General features: G+C 35.2%; 3 protein-coding genes across 3 annotated transcripts in view; all 3 read right to left on the reverse strand.

The window, feature by feature from the left end:
* Positions 1–23,553, reverse strand: part of LOC123246342 (zinc finger protein 271-like) — a 498,115-nt gene that overhangs the window by 99,819 nt on the left and 374,743 nt on the right.
* Positions 5,518–6,439, reverse strand: LOC123244927 (putative olfactory receptor 2B8). The gene is given in 2 exon segments (XM_044673588.1): positions 5,518–6,138; positions 6,140–6,439. Coding segments are annotated over 2 exon segments (921 nt in total).
* On the reverse strand, positions 13,967–14,899 carry LOC123244920 (olfactory receptor 2G3-like). The gene has a single exon (XM_044673581.1). The coding sequence runs from the start codon at positions 14,897–14,899 to the stop codon at positions 13,967–13,969; it is 933 nt and encodes a 310-aa protein (XP_044529516.1).

Genomic DNA, 23,553 nt, shown 5'->3' on the forward strand with positions numbered 1-23,553 from the left:
GGGGTGGGGGTGGGGCGGTTGCTCAGCTCGCGCTTGAGTGAGAGCCCTTTTTAGCTTGGAAATGTCTCGATTCCACGTACCTTCCACGCTGTGCCCTGTTGTGGGGTTCCTCCGTTCGTCTGGACTTGTTTTTATGTCCCCTTGAGGAGTTTTGTGTGTTTCGGTCAGGAGAGGTTTAGAGCTGCTTCTTACTCTGCCGCCATCTTAACCCGGAAGCTCATGGTTCCTTCTATTTTATCAGTCTTTTGACTTTATTTTATTTGTTCTTGTTGTCTTGAGAGATCATTGGTTTCTAACTGTTCGATTCTAGCCTTTAAGGACTGGTTTTCGGCTATAATCTTTTGGTTTTGGGCTATAATCTTTTGGTTTTTGGCTATAATCTTTTGGTTTTCCTTTTCAATCTGGTCATTTCTGGTCTTCTGTTGACTTGCCTCACTTTCCAATTGCGAAATTCTGCCTTTTAAACTGTTATTTTCTTGCCAGATTTCTTCCATCTTCCTCAATATTTCATTTTTGCACTCTTCAATAGCTTGTGACCAGCTTTCATTTTTGGGGGGAGGTTTGGATTTTTGTTTTCCCTCCTCTGTTGTCTGGATTTTCTTTGTGTAGAAGTTGTCGAGCGTTCCAGAGTTTTTCTGGTAATCTTTTTCTTCTGGGCTTCCTTATTGCTTGCCATTGTTAGCCCCGCCCCTTTTCAGCTTTGTCTTCACACTCAGGGTCTGCTTGTGCTTTCTAAGCTTCTGATGGCTCCAGTCTTCTTGTCCTCTGGGTCAGGCCTCCTGGTAATCCTCGGTCTGCCCCTCTGTCCGAGGCTCCTTCAGCGTTCTCGGGGGCTGCTTCCAAAGCCGCGCTCCCGTCTGCCCCGGGTCCTCACTGGATGTCCTAGCCTGTGCTGGAAATCTTTATTCCTCCCGGGGCACTGCCTTCACTGAGTAGAAGCTGGGGAAAGTCCCTGCTTTAGGGATCTTTATTCCACCTGGATTCCAGACGGGGCAGAGCCTTCACCCCCGTAGACACTGGGGAAATTCCGTGCATCCCCCCAGCCACCTGGGGTCCCACGTCTTTCAGCTCACAGGTACAAGCCCTGGGGCTACTAGTGATTTACCTGTTGCCCCACTCCTGTTTTCACTCTTGTGCATTGGCCTTGGCGTTGTGCGTGGTGTGGGGGGTGGTGGGGCTTCTTCCTCTCACGTTTTAGTGAGATCTGTTTCACCCCTTTATAGCGTGGAAATGCCTGATTCTGTGTACCTTCAATGCTGCGCCCTGTTGTGGGGTTCCTTCGTTCGTCTGGATTCGTTTTTATGTCCCCTTGAGGAGTCTTGTATGCATCAGTTAGGAGAGATTGAGCAGCTGCTCCTTACTCTGCTGCCATCTTAACCGGAAGTCCAGAATATCTGTACCATGCCCTTTTATATACAACCCCAAACCCCATTCTTCATGCTCACCAAAATCTGTCCCATCAGTTCCTCCACAGACCATCAAACCTGAAATGACTATACTTTTACTTCTTTATTTTGTCTTTCCTTAACTTTCCTATTTTGACACTTTGATAAGCCAGTACAATTCTGCATCATCCTCTTCTCTCAAGGTCCTTGTCCTCCTATCCCAATGTCAATCTTGCTCAGAAAATCCTGAATCTTGGATTGCTCCCACTATCCACTGCCCTCACTCTTACCCATATACTTGCTGAAAAAAAGCTAGAGAAAATTACCTGAAACCATTCTAATTAAAGTCCTCTACAAATTTATGATATATGATATTAACTCTGACCTCATTACAGTAGGGCAACCTTTTTATACCCCACCCCTTATTTAACACAACATTCCATCCACCATAGCAGCTTTTCCAAAATTGTATACCACCTCAAACATTCTATTGTACTCATTCCCCAACTCTCTGAAATAGAGAACCTTGCCTCCCATTTCAGATAAAATGCAGACCATTCACCAAGATATTCCATTATTCTCTCCTCCTATCATTCACATGTCTTCTGCCAATATCCCTTTCACTGCTCCTTTTACACAAAGATATGATCCTTCTCTTTGCCAAAGCAAACTCCTGTATATGTACAAGTGACTTTATCTCATCTTGTTTATCCAGCAAACTTCTCCCTCTATCATCACCATTCTCTTTCTAACCTCTAAAATATCCCTGTCTACTTGGTGCTTCTGTTCAAAAATACTTTCATGTCTTGCCATCCTGAAAAATGGGATGCTTGACTCGTTCATCCTCAGAAACTCTCCTCTCTTTCATTGCAAACCTGATACCTTCTACAATTCTATTTCCTTCCCTTTCAATCTCTTCTGAACTCTCTCCAGTTTGGCTTCTAAATTCAGCATTCAAATGAAACTGGTCATTCCATAGTTACCAATGATCTCTCTCTAAAATTCTGATATTTTTATTTCTTTCTGTTGAATTCTGAGTTCCAAATTCTTTCCTTCTCTCCTACCCTTTCCCGACCCATTGATAAGGCAAGAAATGTGGCATCAATTATATATGTGAAATCATGCAAAACATATCTATATCACATGTTACAGAAATCTATAAAAATAAAGAAAATGAAAAAATTATGCTTCAATCTGCACTCAGAATTTATTCTTTCTGTGGATGAGGATATCATTTTTCATCATAAGTACTTTGAGAATGTCTTGGATAATTAAATTGATCAGATTAGTTAAGTAGTTCACTGTTGATCATCATACTAAATTACTATTGCTATGTACAATTTTCTCCTTATTCTACTTACTTCATTTTGTATCAGTTCATATAAGTCTTCCCAGGTTTTTCCTGAAACAATCTTGCTCATAATTTCTTATAGCACAATAGTATTCTATCACAATCATGCTTCACAACTTGTTCAACCATTCCTCAATTAATAGACATCCCCTTGATTTCCTTTGCCACCATAAAAAAAAAACAAACCATGAACTTTTTTGAACATATAGGACCTTTACCTTTTTAAATCTCTTTAACATATAAACATATTATTATTTCTAGGTCCAAAAGAAAGATGCCAATGTTAAGGAAGTCTAATACCTCTTACATGAAGGCTCCCAGTGCTCTTTTTAGGACTTCTTTCTTCCTTTGTTGTCCGTCTGCCACCTACTTCTCACTGGTAGCTACAAAAAGTTAGAGCATAAGCAATGGTAAATTCTTGGATAAACTAGTAAACCCTCTCAGCAGAAAAGCTAAAGGATGTTGAGGGTAACTAACAATCCTCAAACCCATCAGTAAGTGAGGGGTTGTCTACTCCAGTTGTGTGAAGATTTCTCCTAGTAAAAGAGGCAGATGAAAGCAATTTGTTCCAACAGCCATGAAAGCAGGAGAGTCAGGTTAGAATTTGGTTAGACATCAAAGAAGATAAGTCTATCTTCTTCACCCCAAGCCATCATTAGGTGCATTGACTTTTGACTTGTCACTGGACTTTGATGACTGGAGAAGAGAGTGAAGTTAATGATTTTGCACAACTCTGCCTCACTTAAATCCAATTATGTACACAAAGCAGATATTACCAGTGATGTCATTTTGGTCTCTTCAAGTATAAAGACTAGCAATCACCACTGGTTTCAAAGATGTGTACAGTTTGATATTCTTTTGGGTATAGTTCCAAATTGTTCTCAGATATGGCCGGACTCATTCAAAACTCTACCAACGCTGAATTAGAGTCCCAATTGTTCCACATTCTCTACAACATTTCTCATTTTCCTTTCCTATCATTGTAATTCATCTATATGTGCAGTGTGACTTCAGCATTGTTTTCACTTGCATTTCTTTATCCATCAATGATTTAGATCATATTTTTCATGTGACTACAATAATTTATATTTCATCTGAAAACTATCTGTTCATATCCTTTGACAATTTCTTAACTGCACAATGATTTATATTTTTATAAATTAAACTCATTTTCTTATACATTAGAGAACTGAGGCTTTTTAAGGGAAATATACTATAATTATTTTCTCATTTTCTGCTTTATTTTAATTTTGACTATAACATTTTGGTTTTGCAAAACTTTTTAATTTCATATAATCAAAATTATCCATTTTACTTCCCAGGACACTATAATTTTTTTGGTCCTGATATTAATTCATAAGCTAAAATTTTTCAAGGTCTCCTAATGAAATTAGGATATCACTGTATAAGGTGATTGTCCAAGTCTAGTTTCTACTAAATTATTTTCTAGTTTTCCTAGAAATTTTTGTCAGACAGTGATTTCTTGTCCCAAAAGTTTGGATCATATGCTTCATTGAATACTAGATTAATATGATTATTTGCTGCTATGTATTGCAAACCTAACCTATTCCACTGTTTCACCATTCTATTTGAAAGCCAGTGCAAGATTGTTTTCATGTTTAGCACTTCACAATATAATCCTGCAGGAAGATATAGAAGGAGCAATTTCATTTAAATAATGGCAGATAATTTAAAATACATTGGAGTCTTTCTGCCAGGGCAAATCCAGGGACTATATAAATGCAATTTAAAACACTTTCCCCATAAATAAAGACTAAAGAAATATTAATTTGCTAATGGATAGACCAAGTCAACATGATAAAAACACAAATTATATCTACATTAATTTACTTATTCAGTGTTATTCCAATCAAACTACCAAAAAATTATTTTATAGAGCTAGGAAAAATGATAAGAAAACTCATATGGAAGAATAAAAGGTCAAGAAATGTGCAGGAAATCAATGGAAAAAAAAAGTGAAGGAAGGCAGACTAGTAATCCAGATTTCCACAATGGGAGTTTCCCAAATAGTTAAAATCTTAAATCTAACAAAATTTTCATGGCAGATGCACAAAGCTTGATCAACAAATGAGTAACAAATATATACAATAATTACCAGATTGCTATGAAGCAAATATCATTTCTTTTGGATAAGGGAGTAAACTAAGATATACATATATTAAATCACTTTCCAGATGTAGCATGGCCAATTACTAAGGCTTCTGGGTTTAAAAATCAGAATCCACTTTCCTTAAACTCCATTGCCTTGCCTATAGCCACTAGCTAGGCTCGCCTTAATCAAAGAAAATTACCTTAAGTAAAAATAGCAAATATCCATTTAACTAAATACAGAATTAGAATAAAAGGCACTAAAGTTAAAATATTAATTTTGTGTACAAGGTTTAGTCAATAAAGGAACTAAATCATAACCTCTCTGCTTCCAAATTATTTATTAGCATATCTCTAAAGCCATGAAAAGAGGAAAAATATTTTTTTTTGCCAAAAAGAAGGGTAAATTTACTTCTCTATATAAACCTATTCTAAGAATCTGCACTCCATCTATTAAAGACATATTGATATATTTTCGTTCATAATATAGGTAGAATTATTCTTTATAATATAGATCAATATGGAACAAAATATTTCTCCAATAATAGGACTTGTCTCTCTTTGAGGCCATTTAATGCTGGTTTCAGAAGCAAATTGGAGTATATGTTAATATTCCTTCTAGTTCATAGAATCAAGGATTTACTGATTCTATGTTTCTCCCAAACCTTGGTTTCAACCCAGCAATCTTCCCAATGCCCCCTTCACATCTTTGTTCCTTAAGGTGTAGATCATGGGGTTAAGGGTAGGGGTAACCACAGTGTAGAAGAGGGTGAGGAATTTACTCTGATTCTGAGTATATTTATTTTTGGGCTGTATATAGACAACAAGTGTTGTTCCAAAGAATAAAGTTACTACCATCAAATGGGAACCACAAGTCCCAAATACCTTCCGGCGTCCTTCAGTTGACTTTATCTTTAATGTGGTCCTAGCTATGCATCCATAGGAGACTAGGATAAGACCTAGGGGAGTCATAACATAAAGGATACTTGCTATGCAAAGCTCAGTTTCTATGAAGGTGGTATCCACAGCAGCAATTTTAATCAAGGCTGGCTCTTCACACATAAAATCATCCACCTTGTGGTGACTGCAGAGAGGCAACTGAAAAGTCAATATTGACTGAACTAAGGCCTCTAGGAAGCCGCTGATCCAGATCACAACTGCCAATTGTTTGAGTAGCCTTGGGTGCATGATAATGGTATAGTGAAGGGGCCGGCAGATGGCAATGTAGCGATCATAAGCCATGACAGTCAGGAGAACACACTCAGCAGAACCCAACCCCAGAGCCACAAAAAAACTGAATCATACAACCAATGTAAGTAATGGTCTTATCAGGACCCCTAAGGTTCCAGAGCATTTGGGGAATAATGCTAGTGGTGAAGCAGAGATCCAGGAAGGAAAGGTTGGAAAGGAAAAAATACATGGGAGTGTGGAGTTTAGGGTCCTGGTAAGATATCAGAATGATGGCTGTATTCCCCACAAGTGTCAGGATATAAAAGATGGAGATAACATAAAGAAGAATCATTTCCAGTTGGGGCTGGTCAGAGAAACCCAACAGGATAAATCCTACTGGACTGCTCTTATTGGTCCTCTCCATTGTCTCTTCACTATGTGTTTCCTCTCATTCATCATTCCCTCATGTCATCCTGTGGGGAGAATGCCAGAAAGTTTCAATGTTAGATGGAATACCTATATGTTAATGAAATGGTAACTAAATAAGTCATTCCAAATTAAGACAATACAGATACTGAAGTAGAGAGAAACTGGACACATCACTAAATAAATAGGATATAGAGAGTTGTTAATGTTAGATGTATATAAAGTGCTGGGAAAAGGAAACGGCTCAATAGGACAAACATTTTTTTTTCTGTTTAGCACCTTCTATATCTCATTATAAAGCAAGAATGATAGGAAATAAGAAGGGAAAGCAATGTAGAAAAAAAGTGCTAGATAAGACCATTGATCTAGCACAAAATAAATATTCAAAATGAAAGATATAATGAGATACATAAGAATAGAGATTAAACTCATAGAGATTTTTTGGAAATCCAGAGTGAAGAAATTCCTTCTATCATTATGTCACCATGTTATTTGCAACCTAGAGAGTTTTCTAGGTCATTAGAGATTAATTGATTTGACCTAACTCATTCAACCAAAATGTGTCAGATGCAGGATTTCAACCCAGGTCTTTCTAGCTTTGAAGCTTAGGCTATTCTCTATATCCTACTTGCTTCGGTTTGATCTTGTTGACCAAAAGATAGATTCATAAAGATAACTATTTTTACTTACGCAGAGATTGCTAAATAGATTAGTAGATGTATCTAGTTCTGAAAAGGGAATACTAAAGTTCCCCACTATTATTGTTCTGTTATCTATTTCCACTTGTAAATCAATTTTTCAAATTTTTCCTTTAAATATTTGGATGTTATAACATTTGGTACATACTGGGTTTAATATTAACACTGTTTCATTATATATGGTACCTTATAACAAAATATAGTTTCCCTGTTTATACCTTTGGATTATATCTATTTTAGCATTTACTTTGTTAGATATCATGCTTCCTACCCTTGCTGCATAGTATATTATGCTCCAGCTCTTTATTTTTACTCTATGTGTGTTTCTCATTTTTATTTTTTAAACCCTTACCTTACGTCTTAAAATCAACACTGTGTAGTGGTTCCAAGGCAGGACAGTGGTAAGGGCTGTGCAATGTGGGTCAAGTAACTTACCCAGGATCACACATCTAGGAAGTATCCAAGGCCAGATTTGAACCCAGGAACTACTAGGCCTAACTTCTAGGCCTAACTTCCATTGGTCCACCTAACTTCCCCAGTAAATTTCATTTTTAAACATCTTTCTTGTAAACAACATATTGTCAGGTTTTCATTTTTGATCCATTCTGTTATCTGTTTTTGTTTTATAGTTCAGTTTATCCCATTTGTACTCAATGTCATACCTACTAGTTTCATATTTCTCTCCATTCTATTTTTCTTCATGTTTGTCCTTCTTTTCCTTTCTCTGTTTCTGTGTCCCTCCTCAGATGTCCAATTACTTCTGTCCATTATCTCTCCAATTTGCACTTCTTAGAAATCTTCCTTTATCCTCTCCTTTTGCTCTTAACCCATATTTCTAAGGATTCCTCCTTTGTTCCTCTTTATCTTTTAGTTCTTATTCTATCCGCCTTTCCTAAAGTTCCTCTCAACCATGCCCTTTTATTTCTTGATATTAGTTTGATTCCCTCTATTCTAAATAGAAATCATTTTAATAATATGCCTGATAGATTACCAGCCTCATCTTGAATACTAATACAAAATTTACTATGTACTGGCATAGGTAGGCTATTCTACTTTTGGATAATTCTCACTCTTAGCAATTTCGTCTTTCCAAGGAGTAGAAATGCATTTCCATAATTCCCACCTGTTATTCTTAGCTTTGTTTTCTATGGCTAAGTATAAAAAGTCTACTACTTCATCTACATAACAACTCTTCAAATAATAAAGAAGCTACAATTCCATACCAATGTCTTCTTTTAGTCGAAGTAACAATTACCAGTTCCTTCTACAAATCTTATTAGGCTCCAATTTCTATTCCTCTGACCATTTTGGGATTCCTTTTCTGGATATAACTGAATCTATTTATTTTTCTTCTTAAAATATAGTAACAAGATTTCAACACAATATTTTCAATATGATTTAATCAGGGGAGAATACAATGGGGTTATTGTCTCCCTCCTCCTTGGCCACTATATATCTATTGCTGCAGCATAATGATGTCAATTACATGATGTGATGATATTTTATATTTTGTTTACACCTTTATATACATGTAATCTATGTAAAAATGAATGCAAAATAAGAAAACAAGAAAATTGAAATCAGAGCAACTGAATTTTGGGCTCTTTTTCTGTGATGAATATAGAGGCAAAACTAGGGCAGAAACTACACAATTTTGCTAAATTACTTCATTTTCCAACGTCACATGAGAGTGATCTCATTCCCAAGATCATACTCTTGATCATTGATCTCTATCTAGAAACATATTCATAGATCCAAGAAACTACAATGTATTTCAAGAGATCATCAAATTCAGTGGCCTCATTTAATAGAAGTGGAAACTTAGGCCATGGAAAACAATAAAATATTCACATTCATATGCCTACATTGAGGATATCTCCAACCTTCCTAGGTTTATCTTAATTATAGAGTTTCAACTCCATAGTTTATTTTATTAGTTACTAATATAACTAAATTAAATTATTCTCCCATCCCCTTATGTGCTCTGTATTTTGTCATCTCCATATGTTTGCTCAATTTGTTTCCAGATCCTAAAATTCCCCCTTCCTCATCTGACAAATTTTTAATTCCTACTTCTCCTTTAGATACTACCTGAAATACCACTTCCTTCATAAAATCTTCTCTGACCCTCCCCCTGACACCTGTTCAGTGATGATTTCTCCCAAGAGACATCAAATAATACCTGATTTTTACCTCTCATAAACTTATCATACATTATTCCCAATATCTTCATGAAAGTAACATGGAATTTATTTAAATTTTAGGACTCTGCTAGCATCTAGTCTGGTTCTTTACACAATACAGGTATCTAATAAATATATGCCAAATGAAAATGAAGTTATTTAAACTGAGCAAGCATAGTCAGGAAAATCTATATGAAAAAATCTATTAATTTTAGTGTAATGACTGCTTACTATTATTTGGTAGTGGTATTACTATTTTGGGCTGCACTATAGGAAGTCTATAGCTTCTAAGGAAAAGGACATAGTAGTCCCACTGTCCTTGGCCCTGACTGTACCCCTTTTGAAACACTGTGTTCCATTCTAGGCATCACAATTTATTAAGGACATTGATGAGGAGAAAAGTATTTAAGGGAACCAGGTGAGATAATGAAATGGCTTTAACCCATGTTATATAAGGAGTGATTGTTGGAACTTGATAAACAAGAAAAAAAATAAGGGCAGGGAAGGTGACTTACTAGTTTTCTTCTGGAAGAAGGGAGAGAATTGTCCTGCTTGGATCCAGAGGTCAGGTCTTGTTTATCAATGATGCCCACAATAATTAGAAATGGAGGGCAATGTGTGATATGAAGACGTTTATAGGCTGCTGATTCAAGTCCTATAGTGAACTATGCTTACCACAACTGGGTATAATAGTTGACACATTCCTATTTAAAACAACAATAAATCTCACTTTGTTCCACAACTCCAAATCACTTCTGAAGTCTTTCATATACCTATTCATTAACATCCAACCTCTTACTGGCATGTTTTCCAGGATAATATTGTTGGCAGATTATTTTCATTCTTTTGAATCAAAGGTTTTTAAGGACTAGGTACCAGCAGGAACCTGCTTTGAAATTAGTCAAAAGCACATAGCTCAGTGTCTTTAAATATCCAAATGTCATTCTTCTTGGAGTCATGATGCATGAGAAGACCTTTTATGGGCATCTCCAATCCTTGGTATCCTTATTCTCTGATTCCTAGTTGTATATCTATACTGCACTTAAAAATTTTCCCAACAGTTTCCTTAGTCTCCTTCACCATGTCCCTAATTACTATCTCTTGTACCTTGAGAAAGTCAGTTAACCATATTGAATTTTGGTTTTCCTACTTTTTTTAAATCAGGAGGATACTTTACTACTCTCTTCACAACATTCTTATAAAGATTATATTAAATAACATGTTAAACATTTTGTGGATTGCAAAGCATCATTTAAATGTGAAGTAATTTATAAATGTTATTTGTTGTTCAGTCTAGATGGAAAACTCAAATAATAGAAGTTATCATAGCACAGAAAAAGCTGGTAACTTGCCCTTGTCTGTAAAGAGAGGAGCTTTTGGACAACGTGGAGACAACTAATTCTTTCCTTCATAGGCTGTAGAAACCTTCTACTCTAACTACTCATTCCACAATAAGAGAGTAGAATTGAAGTCATAGATTTTCAGAATTGGAAAGAATACCAGAAGAAAACATTCAGCATTTAGCTAGAGTATAAAAAATCATTTAAAACATCCCCAAGAAGGAATCAGTTCTATTTCCATTCATCTCACAGCTCTTAATATCATAAAGACAACTCTACCTGCCTGAAAAAGCTCCTGTCTTAATGATAGCAGATGGAAGACTGACATATATTTCTGATAGATATACCAGTCCCAATATCAGTGCCAGGACATGTAGTTACAAAGGCTGCTATAGGAAAAACAGAAAAGCAGTTCACTTGCCACTTAAATTTATTTGAGGTATATTATTTTTTCTAATTTGTTCACCTAAGGAGGCCTCTGGAGTCTCCCTCTCAAACAATTTCTGGGAAGTACCATGGGACAAGTATGTCTATGGTAAGGGAGAAGCACTAGAGACTTTTGTCTTTGCCCTTGCAGACAAATAATGGTCTGCCTTTCCCATCTTATACTATTCATCTATTCAATATTGCAAAAGCAATTGTCCTCAAGAAGAAGCAAAAATTTCCATTCAGTCATATCCGTGTTGATAGTGCTTAAGGATTTTTTCTATTGATTAATAATTATTTAAATTTTAATTTATTTCATTAAATCTTTCCCAATTACCTGTAAAATTCACTATAATTTTTTATTATAAAAGATGTTTTATTTGCCAATTACATGTAATAATATTTTTGACTGACATTTTCTGAAGTTACAAGATCTAAACTGTCTCCCTTCCTCTATTCCCTCCCCCTCCTAGAGATGGTAAACTATTTGATCTAGATTATCATGTATTATTATGCAAAACATATTTCCATATTGTTCACTGTTGAAAGAGAATATTCATATAAAACCAAAAACTCAAAATAAACACACAAATAAACTACATTTAAAAATAGTATGCTTTAGTCTATATTCCAACTCCAGCACTCTTTTTCTGTAGGTGTAATTCGTAATTTTGTTATAAAATGTTTTTACATTTTGTTGTTTCCTTTCTACTCTTGGTCACATTGGTTTTGTTTGTTACAAAAACTTTTAAATTAATATAGTCAAAATTATTCATTTTTCATCTTGTAATGTTCTCTATCTCTTGTATAGCCATAAATTCTTCTGTTCTCCATAATAAATTATTCAATGTTGCCACTATTTACTTATGGAATCTTCTTTTATGTTTAAATCAAATATCCATTTAGACTTTATCTTATCATAGGGTGTGAGATATTGGTCTATATTTAGTTTCTGCAATACTGTTTTCCAGTTTTCCTGGCAGTTTTTGTCACAGTGAGTTCTTATCCCAAGTGCTGGTATCTTTGGGTTTATCAAACACTAAATTGTTAAGGTCATTTAACCCAGTATATTGTGTATCTAATATTCCACTGGTCTATCATTCTATTTCTTTGCCAATAACTGATTGTTTTGATGATTGCTGCTTTATACTACAATTTGAGATCTGGCACTGCTAGGCCATTTTCCTACACATTTTTTCCCTTGATATTCTTGACTTTTTGTTCCTCCAGATTAATTTTGCTGGGGCTTTTTTCTAGTATTATAAAATGAATTTTGTAGGATATTTTTTAAAACATTTACCTTCCATCTTAGAATCAATACTATGTATTGGTTCTAAGGCTGAAGAGCAGTAAGGGCTAGGCAATGAGGGTTAAGCAACTTTCCCAGGGTCACACAGCTAGGAAATGTCTGAGACTAGATTAGAACCTAGGACCTCCCATCACTAGGCCTGGCTCTCAATCCACTGAGTCACCTACCTGTCCCCTTGTAGCTTGATTAGTATGTCATAAAATAAATTAATTTAGGTGGAAAATAGAGATGAATGCCAAGATGGAATCACAGACAAGAGATCAAATCAGTCAAGCATGAATTTTTTTGGTGGGGGGTGAGCATTACTAAACAATATTCAATTGAATAATAATAACAAATAATAATTAACATTTATATAACACTTTTATATTTGCAAGTCATTTCAACCTTAACTCTCAAGATAGCCCTAAGATGTAAGTGCTGTTATTATTCCCATTTTACTTATTAGGTAATTGAGTCAAAGGAGAGAGCAAGTGTCTTGCCTAGGGTCACAACCCAGGGGCAGGATTCCAGTGCTAAAACCACTGCACCACCTAACTGTGTCTAAGAAGATTTTGGGGAGGGGAGTTGTTTGCTTTTTGCTCTGTGGTTAAGCTTTCATGAAGCAGTTATATATGGCAGTAGGACTCATGGCAGTATCTCCTTTTATTCCAATAATGCCTCCTTCACCATCACCACCACCGCCATCATTAACACAAAAACCCATCAATTTCTCTACAGATTTAATAATAAGAAATGGTCACATACTACAAGGGCAAAATTTGAATCTCTCCGAATTTTGTATATCTGTAAAAAAAGACTGTGGCAAAAAGTCAATAAGTGAATTAACCCTGTGATACTTTAGTCAACAAATGATTAACCAAATATACTTTTTGGACAGAATTTACTCAATTGTTTGATGAGATTTTTTCAGAAATATAAGACAAAATTACACTCTAGAGATTCATTGAAATATAAAGGAGGGAAGGTCAGCTGGGTTGTGCAGTGAGTAGAATGCCAGATCTGGGTTTAGAAAGACTCATCTTCTGAGTTGAAATCTGGCCTCTGACATTTATGAGCCATTTGATCCTGGGCAAGTCACTATTTGTCTCAGTTCCTCATTTGTAAAATAAGCTGAAGAAGGAAATGGCAAACCACTTCAGTATCTTTGTCAAGAAAAAATCTAATGGTTTTGTCCAGAGTCAGACATAACTAAAAAACAACTGAATTACAAAGAGGAGGAAGTTTCTTTGTATAACTGTAGAAAGGATATATATTTTTGAACCTTTGAAAGATTAAGTATGATCCTACATGAGAGAGATAACTGAAATGACCTTTTTTATGAAAAAAAAACTAAATTTCCTTTTTTATTCTGGATTTTATAAATTTCAAACAAATGTAAACATTTCAAATAACAAAGAAGAGGATGGGAGCATGGTATGAAATTTTAAATTATTTTGTACAATTTGTTTTTTTTAACCTTTACTAAATTTAATGTGATAGTAATAAAACTACTTTGCTTTTCTGTGTAGATGACTTTTAAAATCCACTTCAGCTCTAAGATTTCCATGTTCCTCTGGTACTTGGTCATTAGTTTAGATTTTTTCTTACCAGCCTTTTCAGTGCATCCTTCATATCTTGGTTCCTCAGAGTATAAATGAGGGGATTGAGTGTAGGTGTCACCACTGTATATAAGAGAGTGATGAACTTGCCTTGCTTATGTGCATAGGAGCTATTGGGTTGAATGTAGACAGCTGTGATGGTGCCATAGAAGAGGGTCACCACCAAAATATGGGATCCACATGTTCTCAGAACCTTTTTCCAAGCTTTGGCTGACCTGATTTTTATTACTGCCTGGGCAATAAGTGCATAGGAGATTAAGATCAATCCCAGTGGAAGAAGGAGCAAGATTAAGGAGGCCATAAAAAGCTGAATTTCATTGGCATGAATATCCACACAGGCCAGCTTTATCATAGCAGGTACCTCACACATGAAATGGTACAACTTCCTATGCCCACACAGAGGTAGATTAAGGGTGATAGTGCTCTGTATCAGTGTATTTCCCAACCCACTAACCCATGCCACACCTGCAAGTGCTTGACATAATCTTGGATGCATGACAGTAGCATAGTGGAGTGGTTGGCAGATAGCAGCATACCGATCAAATGCCATGACAGCAAGGAGAACACATTCAGTGGAGCCCAATGCCAAAGAAACATAGAGTTGTATAGCGCAGCCTATAGGAGTTATGGTCTTGGCTGGTCCTCTTAGGTTCCACAAAAGTTGGGGAACAATACTTGTAGTAAAGCAAAGGTCAATGAGGGAGAGATTGGTGAGGAAGTAATACATTGGAGTACAAAGTTTGGGATCCAGACAGGAGACCAGAATGATAGTTGTATTGCCTATCAGGGTCAAGAGGTAGGAGATCAAGACAACCACGAATAGGATTTTCTCTAACTGGGGCTGCTCAGAAAAACCAACCAGGATAAAGTCACCTCCTTTGCTGACATTTGGCATCCCCATTATTTTGAGAAATAATGAGAATAAAGAGAAATAAGTAAATCTGAAAAGAGCAGAATGTGTCGTCCACTGTTTGTAAAAATAACTTTAAAGGAAAGCAATTAAATTTTTTTTACTTGAGAGAGGGGCAACCAGGTGACACAGTGGATAGAGTGCTGGGCCTGAGTCAGAAAGATGCATCTTCCTCAGTTCCAATCGGAACTCATATGGGTGACCCTGGTCAAGTCACTTAATCCTATTTGTCTTAATTCCTCATCTGTTAAATGAGCTGGGGAAGGTAATGGTAAATCACTATATTTGCGAGGAAAATCCCAAATAGGGTCACCAAGTGTTGGACATGACCAGAATGACTGAACATCAGCAACAATTTGAGAGAGATCTGAGCAGCAATCCTCGGATAAAATTCAGACTCCAAATACCCTTCAAGAGAATGAGTAGAAGTTAGAGATCTATCAAGGCAGTTAGTGATAAGTCAACTCTAAGTCCTTCATCTTTGGAAATTCTTATCTCTCTGTCACCCCTGAAAACACTGACATGAAAAGAAAGTAAAGAGGATCAGCAAAAACTTTGAATGGTTCATTAGAAGTTTTGTGACTCATTGAGAGAAATGGAATGTATATTTAGTTATATCATAGATGAGAAAAATTTTATTCTTTTTACCAATTTACATGTTTGTCAATATAATACTAATTTATTTGGATGGAAAGTAAAACATTCAATCATCCATATCTTTTACCTATGTAATATCAAACATTTCTTTTCATTTTTAAAAAAATTTCCCAAGATATTTTATTAATCTTTTTCTCATGACTGCAAAGATAGATCTGTAGCATAATAATATACAGGAGAAAATTAGCCCATGTAAACATCCAAATCAACCAACATTCCTTCAGGGATATAAAATCAAAAGTAGTCATTTTAACTTTTCTAATCATTAATATCAGGAAAAAAAATAATTATTCTTGCCCACAGTGTTTTCCACTGTTACAGAAGAGATCCATCATGAAGTCCAAACTCATTCCCTCTAAATGATGAAGTCTTCCTCTTTTCAGATAATATTGGTCTGCTTGCATCAACTTCAGAATGTTGCAAAGACTATTGAATGATGTCCATAATCAATTAAAAAAATGTTTGACCTACACATCCTCTTGGAAAAATGTAAAGTGCATAGAGAATGTATATTTGCACCTTCAAGTCATGCAGTTGGATGATCTTTTATTTTTTAAATTATTTAAATTTATAACCTCTCCCCTTCTAGGTCTTTTCAGATAAATATTCCCTCAATTTGATTAAATTTTCACTTCACAAACCAGGATAAATATAATCTGATTTCATTGACAAAGAAACATTGATGCCCTTCGTTAAAGGGAAGTGAAGGAAAATGGTTATGGAAGACAGAGTATGGGGCTAGAGGAAAATAGATGGGGTCAATAAAATTTGATATATAAGTATATCCCAAATCTATGTATAAGTATGTAGATTGATATATAAGTATATTTACATATGCTTGTTATATAAGTATTTCATACATATATTTGGTATATAAGTATATCTATATAGTTGATATATAACATATCACACTATATATGTTGTACATATGTCTAGATTTAAATTAGGAAAACTAATATATCTTAAAATCATAGAATTTCATAGCAAGATGCAACCTCATTGATCAATTGATCTATGTATCAAAAGGAATATCTAGTTCAAAATATATGACAAGCAGTCATTCAATATTTCCTTGATGATTTCCATTGATGGGGAGCCCTCTGCCTCCTCACAAAGATATTCCACTACTTTTGTATAGTTAAAATTGTTAACAATTTCTCATTGTTATTTTTGCTGATATTTCATCCTAAATTTCCCCCTTTGCTATTTTAATGCTTTAGTTCTAGGTCTATCTTCTCTAGACAAATAGAACAAGTGTAATTTCTTTTCTTTTCCGTAATGTAGTCTTTTTGAGCACTCATGTTTGGCTATCATGTACCTGCTGAGGCATTTCTTCTCTGAGCCAAATAGTCCTAGTTCCCTTAACCTTTTTTTATGTGTCATAAACTCAGGAACACTGACTTCTGGTTATCCTTCTCTAGACATTCTCCAGATTACCAATTTGTCTTTTCTTGATTGTACTGCCCAGAACTAAAAATAACACTCTAAATATCAGGGTAGAGTATACTCACACTAACAACTCTTTATTCCTGGAAATTATAGTAAGCAATGCGGGGAACATAGACCCCTATTAGCTTTTTTGGCTGCCATATCACAATGTTGACTCATTTTGAGCTTGTGTTCTAATTTAAAAATTACGAGACATTTTTAAGATGAGTTATTACATAAAAATGCTTCCTATATTTTATAATTGTCAAAAAGATTCCTTGAATGAGCATTATGTTACCTATAAACCTATTAACTATCATCTTAATTTGTTCAGCCTTTTAGTCTAGCCTCTTGAACTCTTTTTAAATCATGGGTTTATTAACAAGTATGTCAGCTTAATCATCATCCATAACTTTATATTATCCAGTAAGAGTGTGATAAAACTACATTAAAATTACTGATTAAAATATTATACAATATAGATCCTAGGAGAGATTCTTCACTCATTCCATGGAAAACCTCCTTCCAAACTGTCATGGAACAATAAATGAGGACAATGTGATTCTTGCCTTTTAATTTATATTGTATGTACATAATTGTACTATTAATTTAATCTTCATCTTTCTAGTTTTCTTTAAGAATTTAATTTATATTCAAACTCTGAGAATTGTTGGTCTCACCTTAATTGACAGGGGAGACAGTTGGAGACATTGGAATGTTCCCAGATGCTGTGAACCAGGGGCAAAAGTCAGTTGGCCTGAGAGTATAAATACCCCTAACAGCCATGTGGGAGGAGTCTTTGACCATTGGTCATTGGTTCTCTCTCTCTGAATCTCCCTAGATCTTTAGGCATCTGATTCTTCCTAGCTGTTTAGGTCTCTGTGTGCCTGGGTGGTGATGGGTGGAAGGTCAGGTCTGAAGAAGAGGGTGGTTTAAGGGTTGAATACTTCCTGAAGGCTGTGAAAGCTAACACATCACAAACTGATAATAAGAAAGCTGAGAGGAAATCACCAAGACAGCTGCATCAACAGAGCAGACTACTCTCTCTGGTTTGGCATTGGCCAAGCTGAACTAGAGGGGCTGTGAAGAACAATAGCTCCAGCTTCACACAATCAATAGCCTCCAGTCCTGAGTGATTATAGATTATAGATATTAGATTGACAGGGTCTCCAATCCCCAATCCATATCCTGATTATCCTTTCCCCAATTAAGATCATAGATAAAGTATTTAATAAGTACCTTCCTGGGTTGTCATTATATCACAACCCTTGGGGAGGGAGCAAATGCAGTCAGATGAACAATGTGATCCAAGGCTAATCAGAGCCCAGTATTAATAATTGATCCAACCCCAGGTGGGACCTGAAAGGGTTACTCATCCACCTGACCGTTTGGCATCCTTCCTGGGCAACTGTTATCTAGAAGGGAAATTATAACATCCAGCAAGGGTGATTGCGGTTGGGATTCCCCCATCACCAGCACCTAGGCAGAATACAGAGATACAGTTCCATCTCCTCATCAATATCCATATATTCCCCTAGGCCATTCTTTTTAACAGAATTCCTACTTGTGAACATGTAAAAACATACACATGTATTTCCTTCTTTAAATTCCTATCCCCATCATGACAATAAAAATGTGACTTTGGATTGCACATTACTCTGCTAGAAAAGTTCTATCTTTTCCAAGTTCTATTAAGTTTTGACTTTGAACCCAGGGTTAGACTATGTGTGCCTTTCCAAGGATTAATAAATTGGATTCCTGAAGGTCCTGCCATATTAAGGATGGTTACTAGGTGAGATTGTGGGGTTTTTTTTCCCTTTTTTGTCCATAGAAACTTAATATATCTGTGCAGATGTGAAGGGGTTCTTTTGGTGTGTGGAAGATACAAGTAATGAAATCACTGAAATTCCATGATCATATATGATTATATATACATATATATTTAATATATGTCTATATACATACATGTTTTTATGATTCTATTTTATATGCAATGATATGTATCCATAGACATTTATATATAGGCATACACATTCTTATGTTTGTGTGTGTGTACTGGTTCCCTTGTCTGTAATAAGTCAAACTAAAGGTGAGAAGGGACAGATTGAATGGAATAGGTTATAGGTTGAGCCCTGGCCCAAATGCTCTGACCAAATAGTGTGGGGAGAGGGGAATAAAACAGTTAATGGTGAAAGAATGAGCTCCTTGATCTAAAAAAAATGAAAATGAAAATAAAATAAACAACAACAAAAAACAGTGAAGTTTCTACACCAAGCTCAGCTGCCTGCAATTCATTCTAAACCATTCTCTCCATATTTGTAAATCAGTAATATACCATCCTCTGTGGTCTGCTTCACGTAAATGAAGAAGGAAAAAAGAAAGACTTGGTGGGCAGGCTTTTCTTGTATTTGAAAGAGCAATAAAGTGCTCTTAAAACCACCCAAAAAAAGTTTATATCTTTCATCCAATTCAATTTGTACTTGAATAGAAATCTCTTCTAAAAAACTCTGACATTACAATTGTATCTCTACTTGAAGAGTTCTATGATGATGGAGAACGCACTAAATACTTTGGAATTTTTGAGAAATATTAACAAAATTTAATATTTCTGAATATTTCACCCATTACATCAAATTTTGTTGCCTAGAATAAAAAAATCTTATTATTCTTCCATATTTTAGTCCTTCAAGTACTTAAAATCAGTGATCATTCTCCACTTGCCTCTTCTCCAAGCCAAATATCTATAACTACTTTCATAATCTTAAGATATGGTTTTCAGTACTCTAATCAACACATATAGTCTCACTAAGATATAGTCTCCGTTATAAATATATTTCCTAAAAATCAGCATCAAGAATTCTCTTTGACTAGCTGAATAGTGTTAAAATCATTATCTGGGATAAGTTGGATGCTTCCTTGACTGACAATATGAGCTAGACAAAGAGATAACTCCAAACTGCAACCTGATCATAGCAAACCAAACTAGAATTGTCACACTAGTCACAACTGTTCCAAATCTAGTCACTGCATAATGCATTCATATTCTTTCCTAACACCATCTCTTCTTCTAGAAAAAAGTATTTATATATCATTTCAACTTCAAACGAATTATTCCAAACACACTAAGAGTCTAGATCTTATAACCAAAATTTTCAAGACTAATGGCAATCATTAATCAAAAGTCATCTGGATCACTTTTAAAAATATGTACATATAAATCTCTAATAATTAGAGAAATGCAAATCAAAACAACTCTGAGGTATCACCTCACACCCAGCAGATTGGCTAAAATGAAAGAAGGGGAGAGTAATGAATGCTGGAGGGGATGTGGCAAAATTGGGACATTAATGCATTGCTGGTGGAGTTGTGAAATGATACAACTATTCTGTCTGGCAATATGGAACTATGCTCAAAGGGCTATAAAAGAATGCCTGCCCTTTGATCCAGCCATACCATTGTTGGGATTGTACCCCAAAGAGATCATAGATAAACAGACTTGCACAAAAATATTTATAGCCGTGCTTTTTGTGGTGGCAAAAAACTGGAAAATGAGGGTATGTCCTTCAATTGGGGAATGGCTGAATAAATTGTGGTATATGCTGGTGATGGAATACTATTGTGCTAAAAGAAATAATAAACTGGAGGAGTTCCAGGTGAATTGGAAAGACCTCCAGGAACTGATGCAGGGCGAAAGGAGCAGAGCCAGAAAAACACTATACACAGAGACTGATATACTGTGGTAAAATCGAATGTAATGGACTTCTATACCAGCAGCAATGCAATGACACAAGACAGCTCTGAGGGATTTACGTAAAGAACGCTACCCACATTCAGAGGAAGAACTACAGGAGAGGAAACGTAGAAGATAAACAATTGCTTGAACGCAAGGGTTGAGGCGGACATGATTGGGAATGTAGACTCGAAACGACCACACAAATGCAACTAACAACAATTTGGAAATAGGCCCTGAACAAGGACACATGTTACAACCAGTGGAAATGTGCATCGGTCATGGGTGGGGGGAGAGCAGGGGATGAAAGGGAAAGTAGGGGCATGAAGCATGTAACCATGTTAAAAATGAATATTAATAAATGTTTAAAAAATATGTACATATACATATCCTGGGGCATGTAATTAGTTGTTTATTTTGGACAGCTGTTATACATCATGTCTCTCTTAAACAGTTTTGTCTGACATCCACTGAAATCTTAAAAATATCACCAATTTCTAGCTACTTTAAAACTCTCCCCTTGTTCTTATCTAGACAAATGATGGAGGTAATCACAAAATATAAATTAGATAATTTTGATTACATGAAATAAAAAAACTTTTGTAAATCAATACAACTAGAATGACAAAGGAAACTGTCAATTTTAGGGGGAGAGGAATCTTCATATCAAGTATCTCTGATAAGCTTTTGTCCTCTCCTAGATATATATATATATAGGTATATATGCATGTGTGTTTGTATAACATAGATTTACAGCATATATGTATATGTGTGTTTGCATGTATGTATATCCTCATTATCTATTGAGTTATTTTTCAATGGATAAAAGGTCATAGGATAAAATAGTTCTCAAAAGAATCATAAATTACTAAAAAAATAAATTACTAACAACTAAATCATAAACTATTAACAATCAAATGCAATATTGTTCCAAATTACTAAGAGGAATTAAAATCAAAAGAATTCTGAGGTCTCACTTTACACCCAGAAACTGGCAGAGATGAAAGATAGAAATAATCATTGCTGGAGAGGTTATGGAAACAAGCACAATAATATACTCTTGGTAGTGCTATGTTGTGAATTTTTCCAAAGTTTCTGACAACTAATTCAGAATGTTTTTAAAAGTGACTAAAATGTCTATTACCTCTGATTCAAAGATCTCTTCTCTAGGTTAAGCTAAAAGATATTAAAAAGAAAACATATCTATGCTATCTATACCAAAATATTTATATATTTATTAGTAGCAAGAAACTTGAGGAAAAATTTCTGCCCACAGACTGCAGAGTAACTCAACTAATTATGGTACATGAGTAAAATGTAATATTGCTATTCCATAAGGAGTGATGAACAAAGAAAATTCATAAAAGCATGGAAAGATTTACTTGAGCTGAAGCTAGGTGAAAAAGGAGAAACACTAGATCCTCAATGACTACAACTACATAAATGGCAAGAAGAGTCACAAAAAGAAACTGAATGTTGTGTCAGTATAATAATAAGTTTGGCTCTAAAGAGATAATGAAATATATTTCACCTTCCTTCTTTGCAGGAAGGGGGATCTAAACATGTGGAAAATAGTATATACCTTTAGATTCAGTTGATAAAGTGACCAATTTTGCCAAATTGCCTTTTTTTCTCTTTTTGTCCTTTGTTACAATTGATGGGTTTTTATTAGGTGTGGGGAAGGATGCATCTATAAATGAAGGTGATGTAAAAAGTAAAATACAGCAAAAATATTTTAAAGAAGAAACTTTCATCTCTCTTCTCTTTCTTGACAATGAGCCTGCTTATTATTATTCTTATTGTCAATCATTTTCTATTTTCTGTTACTTTTCTTCCTCCTGTCACTCAATGGAATAATGGAAAAGGAATTGTAGTTGGAATTGAAAGACTAGAATTCATGTAACAGTATCACAGGATTTCAGATGTTGAAAAGATATTAGTTATAATTTAGAAGGAGCACATACTCTCAAGGAGCCATAAATCTAGCTATTTCTAAGTAAAACATATTATTACTATAAGTTGGCTTGGCCAAAGTATTCTAAAATGTTTTCCTTCAAATATGATTTCCCTTCTATGTAAATCAAGTGCTTATATTGTTTCATTAGCACTGATCATTTAACAGTTTTGGAATAGCTGGCATATAGTCTGTGCAAGATAGAAATTTATATACCTTTTATCCAATCCCACTTTACTGATCCAACTCACCCTCTAACCCATTCATTAAAGGTATTGAACTTACACTTAGTAGGGAAAGGGAAAAGGTATCTTTATCTTCTTCAATCACTGGGTGGGAACTGTAAAAAAAAAGAAAGGAAAGAAAGAATGGGTAAAATTAGAGGTCATACTATGTGTTTTGACTCCAGAGCTTTCTGGATGAAGAAGCTAAGCCTCATGTGATTTACATCTAGGAGAGACCTTTGAAATCATCAGTTCCACTTTATCCTTGAGTAGGGAAATGATTTGCCTGAGAGGACATATAGGAATATATGTCCTCTAAGAAATAACAGCATAGGTGTTGGTATCTACATCTTCTGGCACTGAATCCAGTGCTATTTCCACTAAGTCATATTTTTATGAGGTTTAGATCCTGGAAAGTAATTAGTATAATCATAAGTCACATTTGTATAGTTTGCTAAGGATTTTACTCCCAAACTCATGAGACAGTTGCTTTATCATCAATGTCATTTTGTAAATGAACAAATTAAGATTCAGAGAGATTAAGTGATTTACTTAACATAACAGTGATTATTAATGACAGAGATTTAGCTTGAACTCAGATGTACTGAGTCAAAAGTGCTTTGCTGTTCCTGAGATTACACTGTTGAGAATA

The sequence above is a fragment of the Gracilinanus agilis genome, chromosome 4 (genome assembly GCF_016433145.1).
Source record: "Gracilinanus agilis isolate LMUSP501 chromosome 4, AgileGrace, whole genome shotgun sequence".
NCBI classification, from domain to species: Eukaryota; Metazoa; Chordata; class Mammalia; order Didelphimorphia; family Didelphidae; genus Gracilinanus; species Gracilinanus agilis.